Source organism: Loxodonta africana, chromosome 6, assembly GCF_030014295.1.
Source record: "Loxodonta africana isolate mLoxAfr1 chromosome 6, mLoxAfr1.hap2, whole genome shotgun sequence".
Classification (NCBI taxonomy): domain Eukaryota; kingdom Metazoa; phylum Chordata; class Mammalia; order Proboscidea; family Elephantidae; genus Loxodonta; species Loxodonta africana.
Window position 1 is genome coordinate 56,266,963 of NC_087347.1, and position 26,562 is coordinate 56,293,524.

At 41.6% G+C, this 26,562-nt stretch overlaps 1 protein-coding gene and 1 non-coding gene across 2 annotated transcripts in view; one reads left to right on the forward strand and one right to left on the reverse strand.

Annotated features, from left to right (window-relative positions):
• MFSD6 (major facilitator superfamily domain containing 6) overlaps positions 1-23,698 on the reverse strand; it is a 91,719-nt gene extending 68,021 nt beyond the window's left edge. The window contains exons 1-2 of the mRNA XM_003405956.4: positions 23,567-23,698; positions 6,486-8,109 (exon numbers count right to left, since the gene is read on the reverse strand). Coding sequence (XP_003406004.2) covers positions 6,486-8,056 — 1,571 coding nt within the window. The 5' untranslated portion in view covers positions 8,057-8,109; positions 23,567-23,698. The remainder of the gene's footprint in view (positions 1-6,485; positions 8,110-23,566) is intronic.
• On the forward strand, positions 1,729-1,834 carry LOC111749508 (U6 spliceosomal RNA). Its single transcript, XR_002784639.2, has one exon. It is a non-coding gene; the product is annotated as a U6 spliceosomal RNA (small nuclear RNA).
• Positions 23,699-26,562: the final 2,864 nt, after the last annotated feature.

A 26,562-nucleotide genomic window follows, 5' to 3' on the forward strand; every position in this document is an offset into this window, starting at 1 on the left:
AGATATTTACTTTAAAAAAAAAAAAAACACAAACTTAGACCATCAATTTCAATTAAATCAGAAACTTGGAATATTATCTTGGAGACAAGAGTAACGGATTTTCCTCAATCCATTTCTCTTCTTAGACCACAAGATTTCTTTGTTGAGCTCATCCATATTCACGGATTTATCCCAAAATCTGTATCCCATCCTAATCCATCTCCTCAAGCTCAGACTTCTCATAGTCAACTGCCTGGTAGATATTCCCATCTAGATGTTCCAACCTCAAACTAAACAAACCCCACACCGAATTCAGATACACCTGCCCCCAATTCTGCATCTCCTTCCTACATTTCCTACTGGATTAAGTGGAACCATCATGCAGTCAAACTGGAAACTCAGGAGTCTCTACCTCAATTCCCACATCCAAATCATTCTGTCAATTTTACCTCCCAAATTCACCATCCTCTCAATTTCTGTCACTACTACTGTAGCTCAGGCCTGTATCATCTCTCACCTGGACTACTGGATGAGCCTTCTCAGTAGGCTCCCTGCTCCGAAGGTATTCTCTGCATTGCAACGACAGTGATCATCCCATGTGAAAATCTATGGTCCTTCCCTACTTCAAACCTTGCTATGGTTCTCAAGTGCCACCAGATAAAGTTTATGTTCCTGGTCCCAGCATCCATTTGGCTTCCAAGCACCCCTCTCAGTCTTTCCAACTCTCTTTACTTTAGTGCTCATTCCCTGCATCTTAATAATCTGGAATTCTCTAGTCCTAAATAACCGCTTATTCGATTAAACTGAACAAATATTCATGGTTTTGGTTTTTAAATAATAGAGTTAAAACTTGCTCCTCTAGAGTACATATAACTTAAAATTTCAAAATTATTATAAAAATTAAAATTTTTTTTTTAAAGAAATAATTCTCCCTTAAGGAATTAGAAGGAAAAAAGTTGTTTAAGGCCCATGAGCTTTTTTTTTTTTTTTCTTAAGACTTGAGTTATTCTGTTTCCATTCTAGCCCTTCTCTGTGGCATTACTATCAAGAGTCCTCAGCTGTGAAGGATGGCACATGAGTCAGGGTCTAAGTGGGGAAACAGGCACCAATCCGTCTTAATTCAGGGACTTGGTTAGATAGGTTTTGGAAGAGCTGAGAAGCCAGAGCAGATTGAAAGAACCACAAGCAGCCTCTACATGCCTTGGTTAGAAGGCTAAAAGGAAGAGGCACTGTTACCAGGGCTTGGGCTCACCCATAGTGAATGGAGCCGTAAAAGAGATGTAGCAGCTATTACAGTCACTGCCTAACAGGGCATGGAGGTCTCCCTAAATTGAGAACACAGGGCTGGAAGTCCAAGGAGCAGAGCCAAGTACTGGAGAGGAGAGGTCTGCAGAGGGTTCCCCTAAAGTACTCAGTACTCATGAGCCCACGCATGTGAGAAGACTACAAGAGGCCAGGGAAAGAACCATCTGAAAAGATTAGAAGGAACAATCTCCAAAGCTCACACAAAGATGTTGCATGAACTGGAAAGAAAGAAATTCCTCCATTTTTTTTTTTTTTTTCCGCTTCTTCCTTCCCTCTAACCTTCCACCCATGCCTGTGCCTCTCATTAGCTCAGTGGTGATCAACCCTGACTGCACACAGGAATCAACTGAGGAGCTTTAAAAGTAGAAATGCCTGGGTGCACCCCTGAAAGTCTGGTGTAATTGTTCTAATGTGCAACACTGGAAGTTTTAAAAGCTCCCAGAAATGTTTGTTTCAAAAGCACACATACTAAAATTGGAATGATACAGAGAAGATTAGCATGACCCTGAACAGGAATGACATGCAAGCTCATGAATTGCTCCATATTTAAAAAAAAGAAAAAAAAAAAAAAGGCTTTTTTGATGAGTCTAATGGTTGAGAACCACTGCATTAGCTGAACCCAAGAAGAAGCCAGGAGATCAGATCCTAGGAAACATAGCCTGCAGAAATCGGTGCCCTACCATACAGGATGAGGAGAGGGTCTGAGAGCCAGTGGGTCCAGGATCAGCAAAGATGGCACAACAAGATGTGTAGAAACAAGGGAGAGGAGTGAGCAGCAAAAAAGCATAGATACAATCTTCTCTAAACTTTTCAGTGGCCAGGTCAAATTGGGCTTCCTCCAGGAAGCCTTCCCTGATCATTCCAGCTGCAAGGCTCCTTCCTCCTGCAATACTTACTGTCTGTTGTTCCAATGACAGCATGTTTATCATACACCACGACCTATGTGCCCTCAGCTGAGTCGTAGCCCAGCAATCTCCTATTTGCCTGAGTCTTCTGCAGTGCCCCATCAAGAAAGCCTGTGCCTTTCTCTTCTTGATATCTGCAGCGTGTACACATTTCTTTCCCAAACTGACGGGCTGACTTATTTGGATAAATTAGCTACTATTAAGCAGTAACTAATGGTTAACAAGAAGGGGCCCTGGTGGTACAGTGATTAAAGCACTTAGCTGCTAACTGGAAGGTTGGCGGTTGGAACCCACCAGCTGTTCCATGGGAGAAAGATATGGCAGTCTGCTTCTGTAAGATTTACAGCCTTGGAAACCCTGTGGGGCAGCTCTACTCTGTCCTTTAGGGTTGGTATGAGCAGGAATCAACTTGATGGGCAATGGGTTTGGTTTCAGGTAATGGTTAACAATTATTATTATAATCCTTTCTGGATAACATCTGCATGGTAAAACTGACCTTGAGTATAAGAATTTCAGGGCAACATCACAGATTGCTTGGGTAAATTTTTGTATAACCCTTAAAATATAAACAAATTTATATTAAACAACATAGGTGGTGGCCTAACATGGATAGTGATGATTTACAAATTTACAAATGATTTTTTGCAATTCATTTTGATCACAACCCTACGCATGGCTATTGAAACATTCAGCGAGGTGACTATTCTCCTAAGATACATTTCTATCTGTAGTTAAATAAGTCTGGTTACTTTTTTTTTTTTTATATAAATTGGGCTAGAAATATACTTGCTGTATATTCTAGAGTTTTGTGATTTCAAATTAAATCTACTTTTTTAGTGGAAATATTAAGTATTATCCTACTTGCTTGAGAAAGTCACTTTCCAGAGAAGGACAAAATCCAAACTCAAAACAGAAATCATTTACTGTGTGTATATGTGTTTAGACTCACAGGTTGTTTCCTGAAAAACTGGGCCCAAACTGTTAAAATACTAAGTGGCTTCATCTCACTCTCAGCAGATTAGGAAAAAAAAAGGCAAAATGAAAAAGAACCTAAGCAGCTTAACAGTGGGCATGCTAATTTAAAAAATTGCTTTTCAGTGTGAATTATTCTTCATTGTGAATCTATATAAAGAAATCCACTACTGACCACATGGAGATATCTACAAATTTTCTGTACTACTGACTCCCTAAAAACAAACTCCCAGTACGATAGCCACATAATGCTGAATTCCTACAAGGAATACATAAAGGGTAAGAAATCACAGATAGATAATTTCTCTTCATCAGCTTTTTAATGTATGATATTCTTCCAGTAAAAGCTTAAACTGTCATACTACACTTTTAAACCCCCCAAAACTAAACAACCAATACCTGATTAAAACAAAAAAAACCCAGACCCACTGCCATCAAGTTGATTCTGACTCATAGCGATCCTACAGGACAGAGTAGAACTGTAATCTTTACAGAAGCAGAACGCCACATCTTTCCCTCTCAGAGCTGCTGGTGGTTTGAACCAGTGACCTTTCAGTTAGCAGCCCTTAACCACTATGCCACCAGGGCTTCTTCTTGCCTAATTACCAAAAACCAAACCAAACACAGTGTCGTCGAGTCGATTCTGACTCATAGCGACCCTACAGGATGAGTAGAGCTGCCCCATAGAGTTTCCAAGGACTGCCTGGCGGATTCGAACCGCCAACTCTTTGGTTAGCAGCCATAGCACTTAACCACTATGCCACCAGGGTTTCCCTTGCCTGATTAGACCTCCAAAATTCTAAAAGAAACATATCCATTCTACCTGGGTATGTGGCTATAATCTTTCTTTAGCTATCAAAATCTTTCAAAAGTATTTAAAATAATTAATAAATTTTAATATTAAAATTCGAAAGAGGTAAGCGACCACATATTGATGGAATCCCAGCAAGCTCTTGGCAGCAGCAAGGTGGCCACAAGAGCTAACTTTGTCTAATACATCAAAACATATTAAATAAGAAAAGGAAGATGCTTTTTGTATATAAAACTAGAAAATTAAGGTTACTGCTCCACTTAAGTAAATTATAGGTTTTTAAGTAATGAGTAACTAATAATAGGAAAGAAAATCAAGCACAAGTGTAAGTTCATGTAATTACCAAAAGTTGTAGAAAACTCACTCGTATTTTAACAGGAAAATATGTATTTTTTTCTTTCAACTGCTGTCAAGTCAGTTCTGACTCCTGGGGACCTCGTGTGTGTCCAAGTAGAACTGAGCTCAACAGAGATTTCAAGGGCTGAGTTTTTGGAAGTAGATCAACAAGACTTTCTTCTGAGGCACCTCTGGGTGGACTCAAACCTCCAACCTTTCAGTTAGCAGTTGAGCGCATTAACCATTTGCATCGCTGAGGGACTCCATGAAATACTTCAGACAAAAGGCAAAGGCAGAAGAGACCCTTCTTTTCTCAGTTGGTGAGAAGAAGCTAACAATTTCTTTAAAAATAGAACCAAGTCACATACTCAATACAGAGTCAGCATTCAACTAATGCTGTTGACTGATTATATAACAACTTCCAGGAACTGCACTCACTGGTAAGACCTAGCTGGGTACCTTTTTGGGAATAAATGACTGTGATTTTAAAGATACTGTTAGCTGAGGTAAGATCCTGAGCACATACCCAAGCTGAAGAGAAGAGTCTAAGTCATCACAGTCAAGCCACACAGCTCAGAGAACGTAAACACGGTATGGACAAGGATAAAGGACGTTGAAACCCTTGGTATTATAAGGCTCTTTTCAGCTTGGTCCCACGGACATGCCTCAGGCAGTCTATGCATCCAGGAAGCATCCACACAGTGCCTGACTTTGTTTAGTGGCAACAAAGGGGACAAAGATTTGAGAAAGAGAAGAAACAGGACACAGCCTCCCAAAGCAAAACCGAAAAACAAGAAAAAATATTCACTATCGTCTGTGGAAAAGGCTGATATTGGGTTGACACTTTAAATTCAAAAATATTTCTTCACTTAGAAATGAAAAGAAGAAAAGATCAATGTTTCTTAAGTGTGTCATCATGTCTCTATCTCCTTTTTAATTTCTCAGAAGGACAGCATAAAGACTATCATACATGCACGGTTGCTTCCTTTTAGTTACTGCAACTTCATGTTTTAGAAACAGACATACCACGTTTCTATGAGGCAAGAATGTTTTAAGTGTATCCAGCTCCACATTTTAAAGCCAGCCACAGAGCAGAAAGACTTAGAAAGAGCAAGGTACTGTTCAGTCAGCTTCAGGCAAACATTAGTGGACAGAAACATTACACAAGAAACACTAGGCATTTACAGATTTTTTTGACTGAAAGGATTACTTGGGAAATTTTAAGTAGGAAAATGATTTTTAAGTATTCCATGTCTTCATGGCAGATAAGAATGCAGAGACCCACATAACAATCAGGAAAAAAAATGACATTTCTCCACGAACCATGGTGCAAGGATTATAGGGAGCCACCAAAAAAACTAAACTCATTGCCGTCAAGTTGATCCCAGCTCACAGAGACTGTGTAAGACACAGTAGAACTGCCCCATAGGATTTCCAAGGCTGTAATCTTTATGGAAGCAGACTGCCACATCTTTCTTCCATATAATGACCACACAGTGTTGTTAAACGTAATGGATATCTTTATATCCTCAAGATCTATCTGTGACAGCAAGTGGCTGAGAATAAATGAAGGCCGAAAAAAAATCTACTTTATCCAGTTAAGCCTGCCTTGATAAATGCCTGACACAGGCGGGCCCTGGAAGGTCCATGGAATAATACTGTTTGCTAGGTTGGAGGTCCTACACCTGAAAACATTTACTGTAAGAGTCTCTTAGCACACAGCTAAGCAGCTTATACACCTTTTCTGAGGGGCAGTAGAGAGGTGGCAGCCATTTTTTTGTTTTAGATAATCCAAGTGGGTTCCTTACAGTCTTCCTTTTGTTTCTATCTTAAGGAGGAAGAACAACAAAAAAAACTCCATTTCCATGCCCACCTGACCCCCAGCACAAATTATAACATAAAATGTGCTTAAAGGAGCTATAAACTATAAAAAGGTAAAGTTCACTTGCTAAGGCGCAGTAATAAACCAAAACCAAACCTGTTGCCGTCGAGCCAATTCTGACGCATAGCAACAGAATAGAACTGCCCCATAGGATTTCTAAGGAGTGGCTGGTGGATTCAAACTGCTGATCTTTTGGTTAGCAACTGAGTTTTCAGCCACCGTGTCACCAGGGCTCCAAAAAAAAAAAAAAAAGATAAATTTCACTTGCTAAAGAGAATAGTGAGCATTTTCTTACCTGATGTGGCCAATCAGTTCAATAAGCTTGTGACTAAAAAAATAAGCTGTCAGCTCAGACACATGACTCAGGACTGAACAAACCCCAAAGAGAGTTGTAGTTCCATTCAGGTCTTCCAAATGCCAGTAGAGAAAGGTGAACACAAAGCCGTATCCAAAACCCATAAACCAAGCCACAAACAGCACTGAGCCATACTGCACACTGCAAAGAAGTCTAATTAAGTCCCAAAAGTTGAAGGCTTGTGAGTGGCTTGTGGTGGTTGGTGTCTCCTCAGAGGACTCTGTGGAGTTGTTCCTTTCCACCTGAGGGATCTCCACCTCTTTCCCTTCCGTATCATTGTTGTTGAAGTGGTTGTAGCGGAAGCGGAACTGAGTAGCGACAATCAAGGCCATGGTCATGAGAACTCCAAAGACGATGAAGACGATCTGGTAGTTCCGATACTCAGGGGGCTTACACCCCTTTCCATCAATGAGCACTTCTATGTGGGTATAGTCAATTCCGATGCCCACGGAGAGCATCGCCAGACCCCAGCCCAGGGAACCCCACATGCGCTGCAATCCATAGCGGTCTCTGTGTTTTCCCAGATACTGGAGTGTTACTGTGTCCACAATCGTGACAGAAGAGGCACTGAAAAACTCTCCTATTATGACAACTACCAAGATCACCAAGAATATAGCTTCAACTTCTTGTTGATCATAAATAAGAGTAACTTGGTCAGAAGGTAACAACCTGGTGGTAGTGACAGTAGCAGTGGTTGTCTCCCTGGTTATGTTTCCTGGGGGGACAGCGGTTGCTGTGATGGGGCTTAAGGTCAAGTCCATAATATGGTCAGTAATTTCGCCTATCTGAGGCTGCAGAGTGGATTCACTTCTCTTGCTTGGAGCTGTTGAAAAGATAACAGTTTCTGAGATATTGGTCTCTGTTTCTAACATCAGTGGCCCAGTGGAAGGAAGCACATTCCTTTTCTCGCGTGTTTTTGGTGATGGGAAGCCAAGAATAGTAGGAGAAGAGGTAATGGAGGAATTCGTTGGCAGGATGGTTAGCAGGTGACTTGCGTTAGTAGGGCGAGTTGTTGGGGGAGTCTTTGGTACACATCTCAAGGTAGCAGGTTTGACAAATCCGATGCCCAAGTTGAATAGAACCCAACATAAAAGAGAAAAGAGGAGGACAATTTTGCCTTTTCTAAAGCGATCTGCAACTACACCCCAAAAGGGGGCACTGCAGAATTCTATGAAGTATCGAATACCTACTAGCAGTCCACTCTGGCTTGGGGACATTCCCAGCTGTTTATAATACACAGGCAAAAGGGGGTAAAGAGAGCCATAGGCAGAGTAAAAGAAAAAATAAAAGACCTTGGAAATGAGAAGATCGTTGTTTATTTTAACACAGTGTTTCTCTATCCAGTCTATTTCCTCCTCAGGGACAGCAGACATTTCTGCGGAGGAGGCTGTTTCATTCGAAGGTGGTTCGGGTTCCCTGGCAATACCATTAAAGGGATCGGCAAGCACATATTTTCTCTTCTGTTCCTCTTCATCATCTGTTAAGATGGCAACTTTGTCATCTGCTGCCATGGCTTACTACCACCATCAGAAAGTTTGTGACCTTCAAAATTCTGACTGCTGATCTGTAAAGTAAAATTGAAAAGATGGCTTAGTAATGAAAATTATAACATTTAAACAGAGAGCTTAATCTTGCAGGAAACTGAGGAGTTTCAAACTACAGTTAAAAATAACAACTGTGAGCGAGAATTCTCATCATTTATCACCAGCAGCCATAAAATGCTGATAAAGAAAAAGAGCTTTCAAAAAATCAAATGCTACTTGTGGCCACTAATTGACTAAAATTACATCTTCCAATGGCAGGTTCATAGTTCAGGTTCATTCCCAATCTTTTCACTGATTCCTAGGGAAAACGTACAAATGCTAGGAGTTATGTCTAAACCAGATATGGGGAGTTGAAAGCAAAAACTATTTATAGTTTCTTGGTTTTACTGTTCAAACAAATCTACTGCACTATGAAGTCTGGAATTCTTTAGAAAATAAAGGTAGCTAAAATCGTTTAGTTTCTAGAGAAAAATAGCTCTTAACCACAACCACAACTGTAATGAGAAGAGCGAGCCAACTGCACACTTGTCACTGGAGTTGATCATTCCAGCCATTACAATGACATTCTGGTAAGGCACTAGTCTTTGTGTTGCTTTTATCACTTATGTTTCCCCAGATGTACTTTTATGGATTTCAGTTCAAGAAAACCTCGTGCTGGTGGGGGTGGGGGTGGGGGCGACATTTCTTGAGCACTCACTTGGTGCAACATACCACTTAAAAATCTTTACATGTATTAATTTGTATTTATCATAATACCCTGATTATCTTCTCTATTTTACAGATGAGAAAACTGACATGTGGCTAGTTTAATTAACTCATAAGTGGCAGAACCAGGATTTAAACCCTGATAGTATGGCTTCAAAACGAGCCCTGGTGGCAAAATGGTTAAAGCACTTGGCTACTAACCTAAAGGTCGGTGGTTTGAACCCACCAACCTCTCTGTGGGAGAAAGATGTGGCAGTCTGCTTCCATAATGATTTATATCCTTGGAAACCCTATAGGGCAGTTCTGCTCTGTCCTGTAGGATCACTATGAGTCAGAATCGACTCGACGGCAGTGGGTTTGCTTTGATTTGGGTTTAGTATGGCTCCAGGACACATGCTCTAATACACCACACTAAACTGCCAAATAACATGTTTTGGTTAATAAAATGCTATTAAGCCTTTTTAAGATCCAGGGTGTTTCATATAAGAGATTAGCAATATATCAGCAGTCACAGATTTATAGGAACTGTGCCACATTCCATCAGAATTTCCCTTTTTTCTACTATACAAATGATTTAATAGTCACAGGGTTTTGCTTGTATCAAGATTTCTAATATACAGTTGCAATAAACATACTGCGACTATAAGAGGTACATATATTAGAATAATTATTCTTTTCACCTTCTCTACCAGAAGGAATTATCAACATAACTTGCCACCCCTTGGATATATATAAGAGATATATCCTTATCTCTCTTCCCCAAAATTAAGAATAACCTTCTGAAAATCTTCCAGAACCATGCTTGCAAATATTTGTTAATCTGTACAAAGCCCCTAGGCAGACAATAGAAACACAATTTAAAGTCCTGTCATTATTAAATAACTCAATTTATCCTTTTCCCAAAAAGTCAAATGTCAGCATAGCTATATGCTGTGAAAATAGTCATGAATTTCTTAATAGTGAAAGGGAAACTTTCTTCAGAAAACCTGAAGAAAAAGCAAAATCCAATCTTCTGTTGCCCAGCTATGAAAGATTTCCTTCAATGTTCTATACTTATTTTTCCTTCCTTATTACCGCCTTTACCTATCCAAGTCAGCTGTGCGTACATTTTATCACCCCCCACCCCCCGCACACACACAAAATACACACACACACAAATAAATTTCCTTTGGACTTAATTTTGTAAGAGTTGCCTGAAGGCAGAGAATGTAGTTGCCTGTGGGAGGGGAAATGAGGGACGGGTGCAGAAGTCTATTTGTTGGTTTTAAACAAAACCTTGTAAAAAATTTTTTTTTAAGTTTGTGCATGTATAACTCTCATGTTAAAAATTAAAACTAAAAAAAGGAAATGTACAGTCATATGAATTATGCCTTTGTGAAAGACAGTAATTCACAGCAGCTACTAGTACCCTTCTATCACTAGCTAAAAATATTTTTCAGAATTGTACAGAATGTCCAACTGCATGAATTCTAATCAGGTGCCCTATAATGGTCTTTAATTAATTATCTTTCATAAATCAACCAGCAAGTCCTTACCAAGTAGGTCAGAAAAGGACACAAAATCCTCTTAAAAAGCATCATTCCCTGGTTTGTGCAAGTGATGATGAAGAACTGATGTCCAAATGCTAATTCAAAACTAAAAAATAGCCTACAGTAGAGTGTTGATTTAAACCTCGATAACTGACTGTCTCCCCAACTACTCTTTCCTCTCTGTCTTATTCAAATGACTTTTTGGTTATTATAACGTTAAGCAAGATACCCCTTGTTACTGTAATATAACATTCAGTACTTTCTATATGAATGTCACAGTAACTTTTATATGAATTTCACATCTAAAAATACGAATAAAAACCTTTAGGTAAATTCAGGACATTAATTGTTAGGCTCAATATTTTCAGGTCATATTTAGATTTTGATAGTAGTAACGCATAACTACAACCATCCATGTAATCACAGGATCAGGAACAAAAACACCACCACAACCAAAAACCATCCCTGTATTTTAATAAAATTAAAATATGTGCCAAAGCAGGGCATGCTTTAGTTGAATTAAATTAGGTTTAATTTGCCATAATACTGTAGAGCAAGCATAAAGAGCAATAAAAATATTTACATGCTGAATGAAGTCATTAAACTGTTTATAAATCAAGGGGAGATTTGTTTATTAAGTGGTCCACCAACATATAACATTTTGTTTTAAACTTTTGAGTTCTAAGCATTTAAAAAAAAAAAAAAAAACTTGAGAGAGAAAGAGAAAAAAACATTTCAAATTATACACAGAGTGAAATTTATGAACTTCTCTGTGATATCATCTGTTGCAATTTTGTAGCTAATCTTAACTGGATTAAGAGGGCTTTTGTTTATTTTATTAGAAAAACAAAAGTTTTCTCACCTTTGCTCCCCAATGACAGTAATCAACACCATTACTGGAAAATACAACAGTATTTTTAAAACCTGGAAAGAGATTCTACTGCTAACAGTACCTACATCGAGTCACTCAAATAGCAGGTGTGTCTGAATTATTGACGAGAGGAGATGAAATCGTTCTTGTTCAAATTGATAGCTTTCTTCATTAAGTATTTAAATTAAAACTGCTCAAATACATACTGAGTGAGCCACAAATATATGACCTAAGAGTATGAAAATGGGTTCAACTTTTGAAAAAAAAATTAGACCTGAATGTATTATTTGTGGAAATATACTACTTGTGGAAACCCTGGTGGCTTAATGGGTAAATGCCACGGCTGCTAACCAAAAGGTCGGCAGTTTGAATCTGCCAGGCGCTCCTTGGAAACTCTATGGGGCAGTTCTACTCTGTCCTATAGGGTTGCTATGAGTTGGAATGGACTTGACGGCAGCAGGGTTATATTATTTGTAATAATAATTGCCAAAGATCAGATTTACAAACATGATGGTAATGAGTGTTATAATGAAGTAGCAACATAACAATCAGTGACGAGCAGGAAACAATCTCTGGATAACGCAGAAGGCACACTCTTCCTTTGCACCACTGTTAACTTGATGCTGCCCAGAGACCAAAATTGAAGTTAGAAAACGAGGAAATACACTTCATGAACCCTCACAGCTAGCTCTACTGTTTCAGCTTTTATTGACCACTCTTTGCGCTTTGAGCCATGTACCAGAGCAAGACTGTAACTACTAGTGCACAGACATACAGCAGCCATTCTAAGACAGACCCTAGAGGACAGAGCAGAACTGCCCCATGGAGTTTCCAAGGAGCGGCTGGTGGATTTGAACTGCTGACCGTTTGGTTAGCAACCGTAGCACTTAATCACTACGCCACTAGGGTTTCCAAGACAGACCGTAGAATTCTGGTATTCACACACTACACTTGAATCGTGTGTTAGTTATCTAGTGCTGTTATAACAGAAATACCACAAGTAGATGGCTTTAAGAAAGAGAAATTTATTCTCTTACACTCTAGTAGGTTACAAGTCAAAATTCAGGGTGTCAGCTCCAGGGAAAGGTTTTCTCTCTGTCGGCTCTGGAGAAAGATTCCTTGTCATCAGTCTTCCCCTGGTTGAGGAGCTTCTCAGGCACAGGGACCCCAGGTCCAAAGGACACACTCTGCTCTTAGCACTGTTTTCTTGGTGGTATGAAGTCCTCGATTCTCTGCTCACTTCCCTTTCATCTCTTGAGAGATAAAAGGTGGTGCAGGCCATACCCCAGGGAAACTCCCTTTACCTTGGATCTGGAAGGTGACTTGAATAAGGGTAGTGTTACAATCCCACCCTAATCATCTTTAACATAAAAATTACAATCGCAAAATGGAGGACAACCACACACGATACTGAGAATCATGGCCTAACCAAGTTGATGCACACATTTTTGGGGGGACATAATTCAATCCATGACATTTCACCCTTTGGTCCCCAAAAAATCACATCCTCGCAACATGCAAAACATATTCACCCCATCACATCATAGCAAAAGTCTTAACTCCAAGTTCAAAATCCAAAACTTCCTCTTTACCTGTGGAATCTAGAATACAAATTATCTGCTTCCAAGGATGCAACGGCAGAATAGGCACAAGCTAGACATTTGCATTACAAATGGGAGAAACTGGAGGGGAAGAAGGAATAACAGGCACCAAGCAAGTCAACAGAATACATTACATTAGCCCTCAAAGCTTTGAAAATAATCCTCTGTTCCCTGAGACACTCTACACAATGGCGCTGCCCTCCAGACTCTAGGTATTGGCCACACTCTCCAGATTCTGAGTGGAGGCCCCCTGGCCGTGGGCTTTAGCTCTGCCTTCCAGGCCCACTGGGACAGCAACTCTACTCCCTCAGCTTTAGGCTCACCATTCTCCACCTGAGTGGCAACTCCACCCTTAGAAACACCAGAGGCCATGGCTCCCCTCTTTGAAAACCCTGAGGTCATGGCCATACCTTTTGAGACTGAGGCAGCTCGGCTTCTTGTGTTGTCTCTTCAGCTTCTGTTTCTTGGCCTTTTAGCTCCTAGGGCCTCACATCTGGATCTGTCCTGCTAGAGAAAATGTTCCAAAGCTCTGTAGCTCCACCAATAAGTGCCTAGAGGCACCCCACTCTGCCAGGAAGCCTCCTGCTCACAGGCACTCAGCTTTCTTGTTCGGTGGGTCGGCAAGCCTTGCTCCACCAATAAGTGCCTAGAGGCACCCCACTCTGCCAGGAAGCCTTCTTCGCACAGGCATTCAGCTCTCTCACTCCATGGGTCGGCTCCAGCGCTGTCTCACACTGGTCTCCTGATTCTGTGCTGCCGATTCTCTGAAGCTGTCGCTCTATCCATTCACACTTTCAAAGCTGCTTCCACATTTCAGGTATCTGTTAGAGCAGCACCCCACTCTCTGGGTGCCAAATTCTGTCTTAGTCATCTAGTGCTGCTATAAAAGAAATACCACAAGTGGATGGCTTTAACAAAGAGAAGTTTATTTTCTCACAGTAAAGTAAGCTAAAAGTCCAAATTCAAGGTGTCAACTCCAGGGGAAGTCTTTTTCTCTCTGTCGGCCTTCTCATCAACATTCTTCCAGACTTGGAGCTTCTTCAAGCAGGGACCCTGGGTCCAAAGGATGATGCGCTCTGCTCCCAGCATTGGTTACCTTCCCAGCACTGGTATGAGCTTCCCCTGTCTCTCTGCTCGCTTCTATTTTTTATATCTCAAGAGATGGCCTCAAAACACAATCCAATCCTGTAGGGTGAGTCCTACCTCACTAACACAACTGGTGCCCATCCTTTCTCATTAACATCACAGAGGCAGGATTTACAACATACAGGAAAATCACACAATACTGGGAATCATGGCCCAGCCCAACTGATACACACATTTTTGGGGGGATATAATTCAATCCATGACAAATCGGAAGCGACTCGATAGCATCTAACAACAACAAACACTTGAATATTCAGTTCAATCCCTAGCATTTTCTAGAATAGAGGTTTCTTCACAGGCACAGCGCTCAAAGTCTGTTTGAACAGATCTTTTTTCAATAAGGATTGCTTTAGCATCTGCCAAACAGCTAGCCAATGTCATGCAAAAGACAGACAAGGTTGGTTTTTAATAGTCATGCATACTCCAAAGGCATTAACATCTATGAAAGTGAATGACTATTTTGGAATATTCCTTTTCCTGTTGGGACATTTTGACATGGCTCCTTTATGGCTGGGACTAAGTCAAATTGTGAAAGAGTCAAAACTGGTCCTAGTCCTGCCAGGCCAGTTGATTCTTTGGCTTCCAGTCTGAGCCCTCCAGGTAATCAGAGCTGCCTGGGGCTCCCCACAGCTGCTACTAATAGTATTTCACTGGCATTGAAACTCCTCCTAGAAACCAAAACCTGCCATCGTTGATACTATAGGGTCACTATGAGTCAGAATAGATTCAGTGGCAATGGGTTTGCTTTTGCTTGTGACATTTGTGATGGTCTTTTCCCAGGCGCCCAGAGAAACTTGTCTGCTAGGTAACAAACTGATCCATACAAAAAGTTAAGGCATATCCTGTGGTTGCCTCATCTTGAAAAAATATTTGTATTTTAAGAGGGGTTCCATGAGATATATTATCATCATTTTTGTAACTAACTACAACACCTAAGTACCACTTGCTATGGGCTTACTGGAGCCCTGGTAGTGCAGTGGTTAAGAGCTACAGCTACTAATCAAAAGGGTGGCACTTTGAATCTACCAGCCACTCTTCGGAAACCCTATGGGGCAGTTCTACTCTGTCCTATAGGGTTGCTACGAGTCAGAATCAACTTGAAGGCAATGGGTTTGGCTTGGATGGGCTTAAAAAAAAAAATAACATATACTAATTCATTTAATTCTCACATTTTCTGTGATGGGTACGATCATTTTCCCCACTTTACAGATGAAGAAACTGAGGCACAAAGAAGGTAAACAACTAGCCCAAGGCCACACAGGTAGTAAGCAGCAGAACTGGGATTCAAACACAGGAAGTCTGGTACGAGAGCCTGTGATTTTGGCTGGTACTACATCTGGATGCATTGTGATGCTAGATATGGATGCCAACAACTTGGTCTTGGGCCTCAGAGACTCGCTTTATAGTTGATAAGATGAGCCTAAAATACAAGTATGTAAACATTAAACTAAATAGCAAACCTGTTGCCATCTAGTCGATTCTGACTCATAGCAACCCTACAGAACAGAGTAGAACTGCCCCATAGAGTTTCTAAGGAGTGGCTGATGGATTTGAACTGCTGACCTTTTGGTTAGTAGCCGAGCTCTTAACCACTGTGCCATCAGGGCTTCATAAATGTTAAATAATGCGAAATATTTATATACCAAGTCAAAAGAATAATAAAAAAAAGAAACCACATAGCACTGTATAATTAATTGCCAAAACATAGTTCAGACACAAGGTACTTCTGGAGTTCAGAGCAGAGAGCTCACACTTCAGACAGGGGTTGTCAAGAGAATGAGAGACTTGAATAGAACCTTGGAAAATCAGTATGATTTACCTTAGGCAAAGATGAGTGAGACAACTATTCTAGGATGGGGAAAAGAGAAGGCAGCAGGAGATTCTTAAAAGGTTTATATTGGGGCTGGGGGACATATAAGGCTACCAAACAGGAATAGATTACAGATGTGGCAGTCTGCTTCTGTAAGGATTACAGCCTTGGAAATCCTATGGGGCAGTCCTATTCTGTCCTATAGGGTCACTGCGGAGTTTGAATCAAGTCAACGGCAACGGGTATGGTGAGTATGTACACAATACTAAGGGGTCCCTAAATAATGGATAAGAAACTGACTAGCAAAGATGTGAATCCTAGCTCTATCCGTGACTAGATTTGTGGCCTTGGGAAAGCTATGAACTTTCCTAAGCTTCCATCTCCTCATCTACAAAAAAAAAAAAAGTTGCCATTGAATTGATTCTCACTCTTGGCAACCCCATGTGTCACAGCACAACTGTGCTGGCTTTTTGGAAGTAGATTGCCAGGACTTTCTTCCAAGGTATCTCTGGGTGGCTCAAACCTCTAGTTAGCAGCTGAGGGTATTAATGGTTTGCACCACCCAGGGACTCCATCTACAAAATAGGGAATATAATAACTCTTTTCTCTTAGGGTAGGTGTGAGGATTAAAAAGCATAATGCAGGTTGAGTTCTTAGCACAGTGCCTGATACACACTAGGAATTTGTAGGTATTCTTTGGGAGCAATGGAGAGTCCCTGAAGGGAATTAAGCAGGAGAGTGGAACGGCCATAGGTGAATTTTACAAAGATCATTATGGCTACAATATGAAAAACAGATTGAATAGATTGGCAGGGTTTTACTACTGCAAACCCTACTAAAGATTTTTTAACCTTTGGTGAAGGAAAAGACAACACATAATATAGGGAATGTCGGCACAACTTGATCACAGGAAAAGCATAGAAGTTTCCTAGACACATCCAAACGCTTTGAGGGGCCGAGCTGCTGGGGCTTGGGGCTGGGGACCATAGTTTCGAGCGACTTCTAGGTCAATTGGCATAAAATAGTTCATAAAGAAAATGTTCTACATCCCAATTTGGTGAGTAGCATCTGGGGTCTTGAAAGCTTGTGAATCGCCACATAAGATACATCTATTGCTCCCATCCCATCCGGAGCAAAGGAGAATGAAGAAAACCAAAGACACAAGGAAAATATTAGCCCAAAGGGCTAAAGGACCACATGAACCAGAGACGACTCCACCCTGAGTCCAGAAGAACTAGATGGTGACCGGCTACCACCATTGACCACTCTGACAGGGATCACAACAGAAAGTCCTGAACAGAACAGGAGAAAAATGTAGAACAGAATTCAAATTCACAAGAAAAGACCAGACTTACTGGTCTGACAGAGACTGGAAGAACCCCCAAGACTATGGCCCCTGGACACTCTGCTAATTCAGAACTGAAACCACTCCCGAAGCCCACTCTTCAGACAAGAATTAGACAGGCCTATAAAACAAACAATAACACACATGAGGAACGTGCTTCTTAGTTCAATCAAATGTATGAGACAAAATGGGCAGCTCTCATCCAAAAGAAAGACAAGAAGGAAGGAAGAGATAGGAACTGGATGAATGGACACAGGGAACCTGGGCTGGAAAGGGGGAGCTTGCTGTCAACACTGTGGGGGGTTGCAACCAATGTCACAAAACAATATGTGTATAAATTTTTGAATGATAAATTAACTTGAGCTGTAAACTTTCACCTAAAGCACAATAAATTTTTTTTAAAAATGAAAAAAAAATTTTCTAACCTTTAAACTTTCATTTTAATGTGGTCGTCTTTACACTGATTCCAAGTGTTAATATCCTGTGATGGTATCATTTTAGAACAAACAGTATTTTATGAATTGTATCTAATGCAACCTTTTATAAGATCTGAAAATAGAATAAACTTGCAAGATTTTCCTGACTCCTTCCTTTACTACTCAGGTGGTTCTCACACCTGAGTTCTTGTAGGTCTTAGGGGCAATTTTTTATTGCTATCTTTTAACAGATACTTCCTGTCTGCCCAACTAGATTATAAACACCTTGGGGGAGGATGCTAGTAATTAGATACTGTCCTTTACTCTTTTGAGCATTCAATATACATTATTTTTGACAAGCAGCTTATGACATTATACATACAAAGTTTTGTTAAAGTTTCATGTGATCAGAGATTCATTTTAGGGATCAGCAGAGAGGAGTCCTGGCTCCTCTGCTGGTTGTGGTAAATCATTGCCTCTCTCATGTGTGTTACTGTTTGTTTTATAGGCCTGTCTAAGCTTTGTCTGAAGAGTGGGCTTCAGGAGTTTCAGGAGTGGTTTCAGCTCTGAATTAGCAGAATGTCCGAGGTCCATTTCCCCATTGTAAAATTGGGATAAAAAAACCCCCAAAACTCAAGTCAACTAACTCACAGAGGAGTTGTAGGGTTTAAACTAAAAAATATACAAAAAAAAGCATTTTGCAAACTCAAAAGCAACACGTGAATATTTGTTGTTGGTGGTAGTGATGGTCTTATTTCAGGGCATAATGGGCTTTATTTTGTAGTTCTTCCAAAACCATTCTTCCCAGGTAAGTGTTCTAGAATTCTTTGGTACATCTACTCCTCAACCAAGACTAGCATTTTATCCATCAAAGCTCGTACATTTATGTTCTTGTCCATGTTTAGAGCCCAATCTTTTGTAGCTCACTACAAAACACATTGTTGGATTATGGTCTAGAATAATAATTATTTCTGGACCAAAAATAACTACTCATTTAAAGTACAGTTCCCTGTAAGGGCATTTTAATTTTATTTGAAACATACTAAATCTGAAACAAAAGAACTGAAATTCTCTCTAGTATATTTCCACTCAACCTGCTAAGAGTGAAAGGAACTAATTACTAAAGCCACCTTTAGGGTCAAAGGTTATTAACCCTAAGATGGCTTTAGTAATACAAACCAAATGGATTTTTGCTTTCACTGTGTGGAAAGAAACAATTAAATGCCAATCTTTTTTTTTTTTTTTTTTACAATTTAGGGCTTTTGGACCTTATCAACTGTTAGGGAAGTAGATCCCTATGTATTTGTTTTAGGTTTTTGATTATATATTGTGCCAATATAGCACAGCTTATAATATAAACTTGAGGCAGGCCCCAGACCTCATTTTCTTCTCTCTCTCAAATAAGCCTCCCATCTTAAAACAAGTTCAGTGGGAGGAACAAACTAACAGTTCATATTACAGCATGAAAAAATTTTAAATGATATTTATATCTTGTAAGTTTCTTTAACAGAAAAAAATTTAAGAGATGTTCAAAACAGAAAGTGAAATTAATTGAATTTGCTGCTGATATTCTGCATTTGGAAACCCTGGTGGCGTAGTGGTTAAAAGCTACAGCTGCTGACCAAGAGGTCAGCAGTTCGAATCCACCAGGTGCTCCTTGGAAACCCTATGGGGCAGTTCTACTCTGTCCTGTAGGGTCGCCATGAGTCGGAATTGACTCAACAGCAACGGGGTTTTTATTATTATTATTCTGCATTTATTTGTCAAAAAAGAATACAATGTGAGAATTTAGGTGGTTACAGAAGCTTTGTGAAAGCAGAACTGATGTATGTTCATCACTATCTAAGCAGAGATCAAGAGCCAGAAGAGGCAATTAGAACAACTGCTTGTATTTAGAGGGTAACCAAACTAACAATTGGTCTTTCCCAAAATTCATTACACTTTAGTTAGAAGAATCAATTTGATGGGCAAAAGGTTTGTTTTTTTGGATTTTAGTTAGAAACCATTAAGTTAGAAATGGTTAGAAAACCATTCCAAGTTAGAAGCTTAGAGACCATTTCCCCATTGAAACAACATTACAAATAGTGATAGGTGTTGCACTAAACAAGTGGCAAGGTGGGCCAATCCCACCTTCATTGCTAACTTCGTGTGGTAAATATCAGCATCAATTCCATTGCCAAAGTGTAGAAATGAATCCAGGCCTCACCTTCCCACTTCTGCATGAGCAGCTGCTCACATGGTACCCTCTCTATCTGACTCTTGCCACCCATAGCTAGGTCAGGGCTCACGTGTTAGAAGGACACCTTCTTTCAGACTGCCAAATAGTCAGACAACTGCCCCTGCTGGCTCCCACAGCCCTGGTGTTATAATTTGCTGGAATGACTCACAGAACTCACAGAGTACGCCATACTTACGACTACAGCCTTATTACAATCAAAAAGGATACAAAGGAAGAGACACATAGGGTAAAGCCTGGGAGGGGTCACAGCACGGGGCTCCCATGTCCCAAAGAGGGATGGATGTGCTACCCTTTCCCATGTGTGGTCACCAACCAGGAAATGCCTCTCAGCCTTAGGAGTCAGGGTTCTTATTGGCCTTGTTATGTGGCCATGATGTATTACATCACAACTTGTAAGGCTCAGGCAGCATTGGCCCCTATGTGGTCTCTTTTAGTCTGGTCAATCCCCATTCATAAGCCTCAGGTGTTGGTATGGCTAAAACAAACCGAGAACAAAGGCCAAGTGGCTTTCTGCAAAGTGATTCCATACCTTGCAGTGTCCAGACACATGCTCAGCTCATTTAACCTGTAATGTTTCAAATTACTGAGCCAAGACTACCAGAAGAACCTAAGGATTACAAAGTATATAATTTTTAAGTGAAAATACTTTCTACTGTTCAATCTGGGATGCTAGGAACACATCTCACCAAGGCAGCCTCACCCAGAGCTCCAAGATCCCTAATCACTTCTCTCCTGCCCTGAGCCACAGAGGTGGGTCTAGAATTGCCAGCCACTTGCTTCCTCCAAGGCAATGGCCCCAACCTGCAGGGGCCATGGAGTTATTGCTGGGGGTCTTTGAAAGCTCTGAGTAAATAACATGTCACATATATAGGAATCGACTTGATGGCAGCAGGTACATAGGTTCTACTCATCTTCAAATGTAGATAAATGCTGCTATCATAAATCTTTTCTGTAATAAATGTTAATTTATTATTAGAATTCTTATTAGCTTCCTATCATGCATTTTCTCAGTTACGGTGCCCAAAAAGTGCAATTATTATCACTTGGGAGCCTGGGAAATCTACTAACATTGAAATGGTGTCTTCAAACTCCTTCTAGTTAATAGGACCAGTAAAGGGTTAGGAGATGAAAGAGGGAAGGACAGAACCTGGTCAATGGCAGCAGAGGCCACAGCAAAAACAGAGAGCCACAGCAAGGACTTCACACTTATCATTTGAAACTACTTCTATTGTCAAACTACTTATTATTTTAATGAATATAAATTTCTCTGCAAAGAAAGTAATGTGGAAAAATCTTAGGCTTCTTGTCTTTCCACATCATAAAGCAAAGAGTTTTTAAAACGTTGATATTGAAAACAGACTTACATGCTTAACATTTTATAGAAAGATTTTCCTCAATAAATTATTGCTTGCTATATTTTAGAAATAATTTATACAGAATGCACATTAGCAAAAAGCTAAATAAATAAAAGATAAATTACAAATTCAATGTGGATACTTTTGGGGTTATTTTTAAACCTAGTTATGTAAACCCCTGTTTTTAAAACTTTTTTTCCCCAAATCTTTTCAGAAAAGGACTGCCTCAGGTAAATACAATAAGTATAGGACTATGGGTCCAAGATCTAAAAGGACTAGGAACACAAGATAATTAAACTGTGGGAAAAAGTAAGAATTGTAATGTGAAATAAAACAAAATCAGATGTTAGTAATATAACATTAGGTTATAGTGCTAGCACACATATCATATAAAATAATCTTTTATTTATAAAATAGGTGCTTGATAAATGCCTATTCAATAAAAGACACTGAGGAAATTGACAGGATTAGAAGAAAGCACAGTCTGACCATAGGAACCTATAGGACAGAGTATAACTGCCCCATATAGTTTCCAAGGAGCAGCTGCTGGGTTCAAACTGCCGACCTTTTGGTTAGCAGTCAAGCCCCTAACCACTGTGTCACCAGGGCTCCATCCGTAAGACAAGGCATGTTAAACAGATACTTACAGTTGCTTTTCTCAGACACATCATTTATGTACTCAGAATTTAAACGAGAATACAGACCTTGAGGTTTAAAGTACATTTTTCTGTAAGCATGATGCTACCATCAATGATTTCTACTAATCTGATTTTTAATTATATCCTCTAAATGTACTATAGTCTCTATATAAAAATACATAGTGTCTTACTTTGCTTTCATGTTTTTATATTTACCTAGTTTGTATAGACATAGAAAGTGCCTTTGAAATAAATCACTGTAAACATGCTTAGTAGCTTTAATCATTATTGAAATATGATCCTGTCTCCTCCTACTCCCCCAGAATGTCTTGCACTGAGCTCATTAGTAATATCCTACCTCCATCTAAGCAATCTGAAATTTTACTTACAACATGTGATGAACACAAGCCATATGACTACCACTATATAGATAAAAATATCCTCCATATTTAGTAATGACCAGCAGCTTTAAGTGTCAAAAGCCAGACTTCCCAATGAGGTAGCTTCCTATGTTCTCCTTTTACTTGAGGAGGCCATCAATGATGTATACACCCTTAGCTGGCTCATGGCTCCCTGTGCTTGGGCAAGGGATACTCTAGACACCAGGGACCTACTAAATATACATCTGCTTTATCAAACGTTATTGGCCAAGGGTATGTCCAACCCCCTCCTTATATTCATTTATATTGAAGAGGTTAGACTTCCACAAAATTCTGGACTTAAAGAACTGTTGGAGGAAAACTTGGCCACGATATATCTAACCACATCTCCTTTTACAAGTACGAAAACGGGCTCAGGAAGATGGGACATGCCCAAGGACATACAACGATTTAGACAACAGCTGGGATTAGAACCTCAATTCTTTAATTTTTTCCCCCCTACAACTACCAGGCAAGGTTTTTCGTGCTCCAGTAGCTCTGCAAGGTGACTGTTAAATATTCTCGGATGAAAGGAAATGTTTGTGGTTGCGAATGTGTGTGGGAGAGGCAAAATGCACCGTGTGCCGGCCTTATGGGTAATTAATCCACCTATCCGTCCTTGTGGGAATGGATTAAACGAGGGGGAAAGTTAGGTTTGGGTTTTTTCAAGTCCTCAGTTTAGAGGAGGCTGTGTGGGGAGTCAATAAGGCTCAGGAGAACCAGAAACCCCCATTACTCTCTCGGAAGGCTCCAAGGAGGTGTGGACCGAGTTGCAGTCTAGAAGCACGATGTGGAGAATTTCTGAAAGAAGGATAGCAGGCAGGTGGAGTGGTATTTTATTCGTATTTATTGACCTGGAGAGGCCGACGATGTCAATTTCCTCCTCTTGCCACACAAGTGGCCACGTCCTTGTCACAGGGCTATCTGGCGTAGGGGAACTCCTCGTCTCCCCCTTTCTCCAGGGCATGTTTATGGCAAGAGCGCAGGTGGAGCTGGGCCGAAAAGGGCCTGGAAATTGGGGCCCACCCCCAACCCCGGCGCCCAGCGAGAGCTCCCTAGGCAGCGCCTTTGTTTTCCCGACTCCAATTACGTTTGCGGAAGTGTTGCCTCGCCCAGCGCGCCGGGGGCGCCGGCTGCAGCCTACCCCAGCACCCCACAAAGATGACAAGAGGCACAGAAGCCGAGGGGCGGGTGCGGCTGGCGAGCCAGGCTAGGAGTGGCGACGCCCACGCGCGCCCTCACCAAGCCCCTTCTCCGACCCCCCCTGCCTTGACAGCAGGTGTGCACACGGCAGGGTGGACACCCCGCCCCGGTTGGGTCCGTCCGCGGCGACCGAAGCTTGGGTGGGGCTGCTGGGCCGCCCCCACGTGCGCCCCCTCCCCGTTCGTCCGGCCCCCACTCACCTGCTGCTGGCGCCGGCGACGGTGCTCAGCTGAGCGGGGCACTGAGAGCCCCCTCCCCAGGGCTCAGGGCGGCGGCTTGGGGAGCCCAGGCGGCGGCTGTCGGGACGGCGCACACCATCTCCAGCCGGACACTCGCTCCTCCGGGGCTGAGGCGGGCGGGGCGCGGCTCGGCGGAGGGATGCGGGCGGGGGGTTGGTGACGGCGAACCGTGGGCCGAGCGCACCCGCCGGCACGACCTTCTCCTCCTCCTCTTCGGCTCCGGGCCTCCGCCGCCGCCGCTCTCTACCGGCTGGACCCGTTTCAGGGTTGAGCGCCGAGGACCCGCCGCCAGGTGCAGCGCTCCGCCTCCTGCGGCGGCGGCTGCGGCGGCTGCCTCCTCCCGGCCTCCCGCCTGCCCTTGGCGGCCCCGGGGGACCCCTGGATCCAGCCCTGCTGGGAAAGCACGCTGAGAAGGGGAAGCAGACCGGCGAAGTTCTACCCCACCTCCGCCGCCCTCCACATCCCTCCACCCCACCTACAAATGATGCCGGCCTGGCCCCGGGCCGGGGGTGGGGGTAGCGGAGCGGTGGCTGCCTGGCCTGGGAATTATAATAATAGCCATCACTTACTGAGCACTAGCTAAGTGCTGGAAATCTTGTTGGCATAGTGGTTAAGAGCTATGGCTGCTAACCAGAAGGTCGGCAGTTCGAGTCCGTAAGGTGGTCCTTGGAAACCTTATGGGGCAGTTCTACTCCGCCCGATAGGGTCGCTGTGAGTCCTACAGGGTCGCTGTGAGTCGGAATCTTCTCCATAGCCACGGGTTTGGTTATAGTTATGTGCTAGGCACAATGCTAACGCTATTAATGCGCTATCTCGGTGTCTCTGTTTCCAGCCCTGGCCGACTGACTGTCCCCAAATGAACCCAGAGAGAAGGGGCGCAAAACTAGAGGAAAACAACGAGGGAGTTTTACAAGTCGTTAAGGAAGGGCTACATCCCGGCGAGAGCATTACTTTTTAGGAAGACGCTACTGAGTATCCGGCGCTTTGCTGTATAGGTAACCGTGTGTGTCGTACTACGAACGTAATTAAAGTTGTATTTCTGGTTAGACACGTAGAAAGGGTGTAGAGAGTGGAGATGATTGTAAAACATATTTATTCAGCAAGTGTTTTTTGTGCCTGTGATGGGCTTTGAGAGATGCTAGATCTAGTCTCAGGAAGCTTATGGTCTAATTCTGGCAACAACAATAATGGCAGCTAACATTTATGATTGTTTGTTATATTGAAGAAAAAAAAAAAAAACACTTATTGCAGTCGAGTCCATTCCACCTCATAGCGACCCTATAGACAAAGTAGAGCTGCCCCATAGGGTTTCCAAGGAGTGCCTGGTAGATTCAAACTGCGGAACTTTGGGTTGGCAGCCGTAGCTCTTAACCGCTACGCCACCAGGGTTTCCATAATGTAGAAAGCACTATTTTAATACTGTTTAAGCCTTACCACAATCCCGTGGGACAGGTGATGTTGGGCTGAAAGTTCAAGGAACCTATCCAAAGTTACTACATAGAAAGGAGAGCAGGCTTGTCTCCAAGGTTTAAGTTCTTAACTAATAAATCATACAGATGTGGGCTCTATAAACCTGAAGCGTTAGAATATGGAGTGCCTCCTTAGAAGGAATAAAACAATATTACAGATAGGAAGTTGCTAGGGCCCCTCCCTTAGCCTAGGAACAGCCCTGAAACTTAAGCAATATTCAAATCAAAACCAAACCCACTTGGAGCTGATTCTGACTCATAGCAACCCTATAGGATAGAGCTGCCCCAATAGGGTTTTCAAGACTAAATCTTTTGAGAAGCAGACTGCCACATCTTTCTCCTGTAAGCTACATTAGTCTTGTGAAAAATCTGCTTACAATACTGACACATAAAAGCGAAACATGAAGGCAGTGAGTGCTGAAGTTTCAAATTCAGATCTTCAAAGAGATTAAGGTGGTTGTTGGACTTCATAAAATGACTGATGTCTGAGCTGATGTGGCCTGAAGACAGTTTCCTATTGCATTATTTGAAACTGAACGGCTCATAATGTACCCACTTGATGGTTGTCATAAAAAAAATTACCATTCTTCTTATCTGTCCAGTATTAAAGAAGCAACTTTTTATAAGGAAAAAAGAAGTCGAACAGACCCCAGGTCTAACATTATTCAGGTCCTACATTCTCTCCTGCATGTAGGAGAGGAAGGAGACCCAGAAGAACTTTGGAAAAGAAAGAGTAGTTCTGGACCTACAGCTGCTCAAAAGTGGCTCCATGTTGAAAAAGAAAAACAAGCCATCCTAGAGTTAGAGCTGGCATTTCTGTTTCAAACAGGACAGAGCAGCCTCAAAGGTCAGCATAGGAGAAAGTGCTGTTTTAACTGGCCTTGTTAGGACAGAAATTTCTCCTGGCAGTCACATCCCATTATCTTCAGGTTGTCTTGGCCATGCCTAGTATGTCATTGTTCCAATTCATATGCATGCTAAATATTTTCAAACTTAAATTTGTCTTTATTTTTTAAAATACAACACAAATACATTGTCAGTATAACCAAGAAGATGCAAATTTGCATGAAGATAAATAAAGTGATCTGCCATTCCTTCTTCAATGTCCCCACCCGATGTGAGGTAACCAGTAGGTGTGGGTGTGGTGGGAGAAATTAGTCTCTGAGCACCAGGCAGGCTATTCCATAGGTCATTGCATGAAAAGGCTCAAAGACAACATGAAGATGTTCAAATCATGTGGTTTATTGAATCATTTTTAAATGCACAGAAAGAAACATCGGGCATTGTTGATTGTCCTCTCCTCAAAATGCTCCATTCCCCTGAATTCTGTGACCGCAAGCTGTAGGTTTCCCTCCTCCTCTCTGGCCACTTCCATTTGTACACTCCACTTAAGTTTTAGTTTTCCTTGAGTTTTGTTCTAGGCTTTCTGTGTCTTCTAGCTCTGTTTTTTTCTATGAATGCTCTCATCTACTCCCTTGACTCCCATCA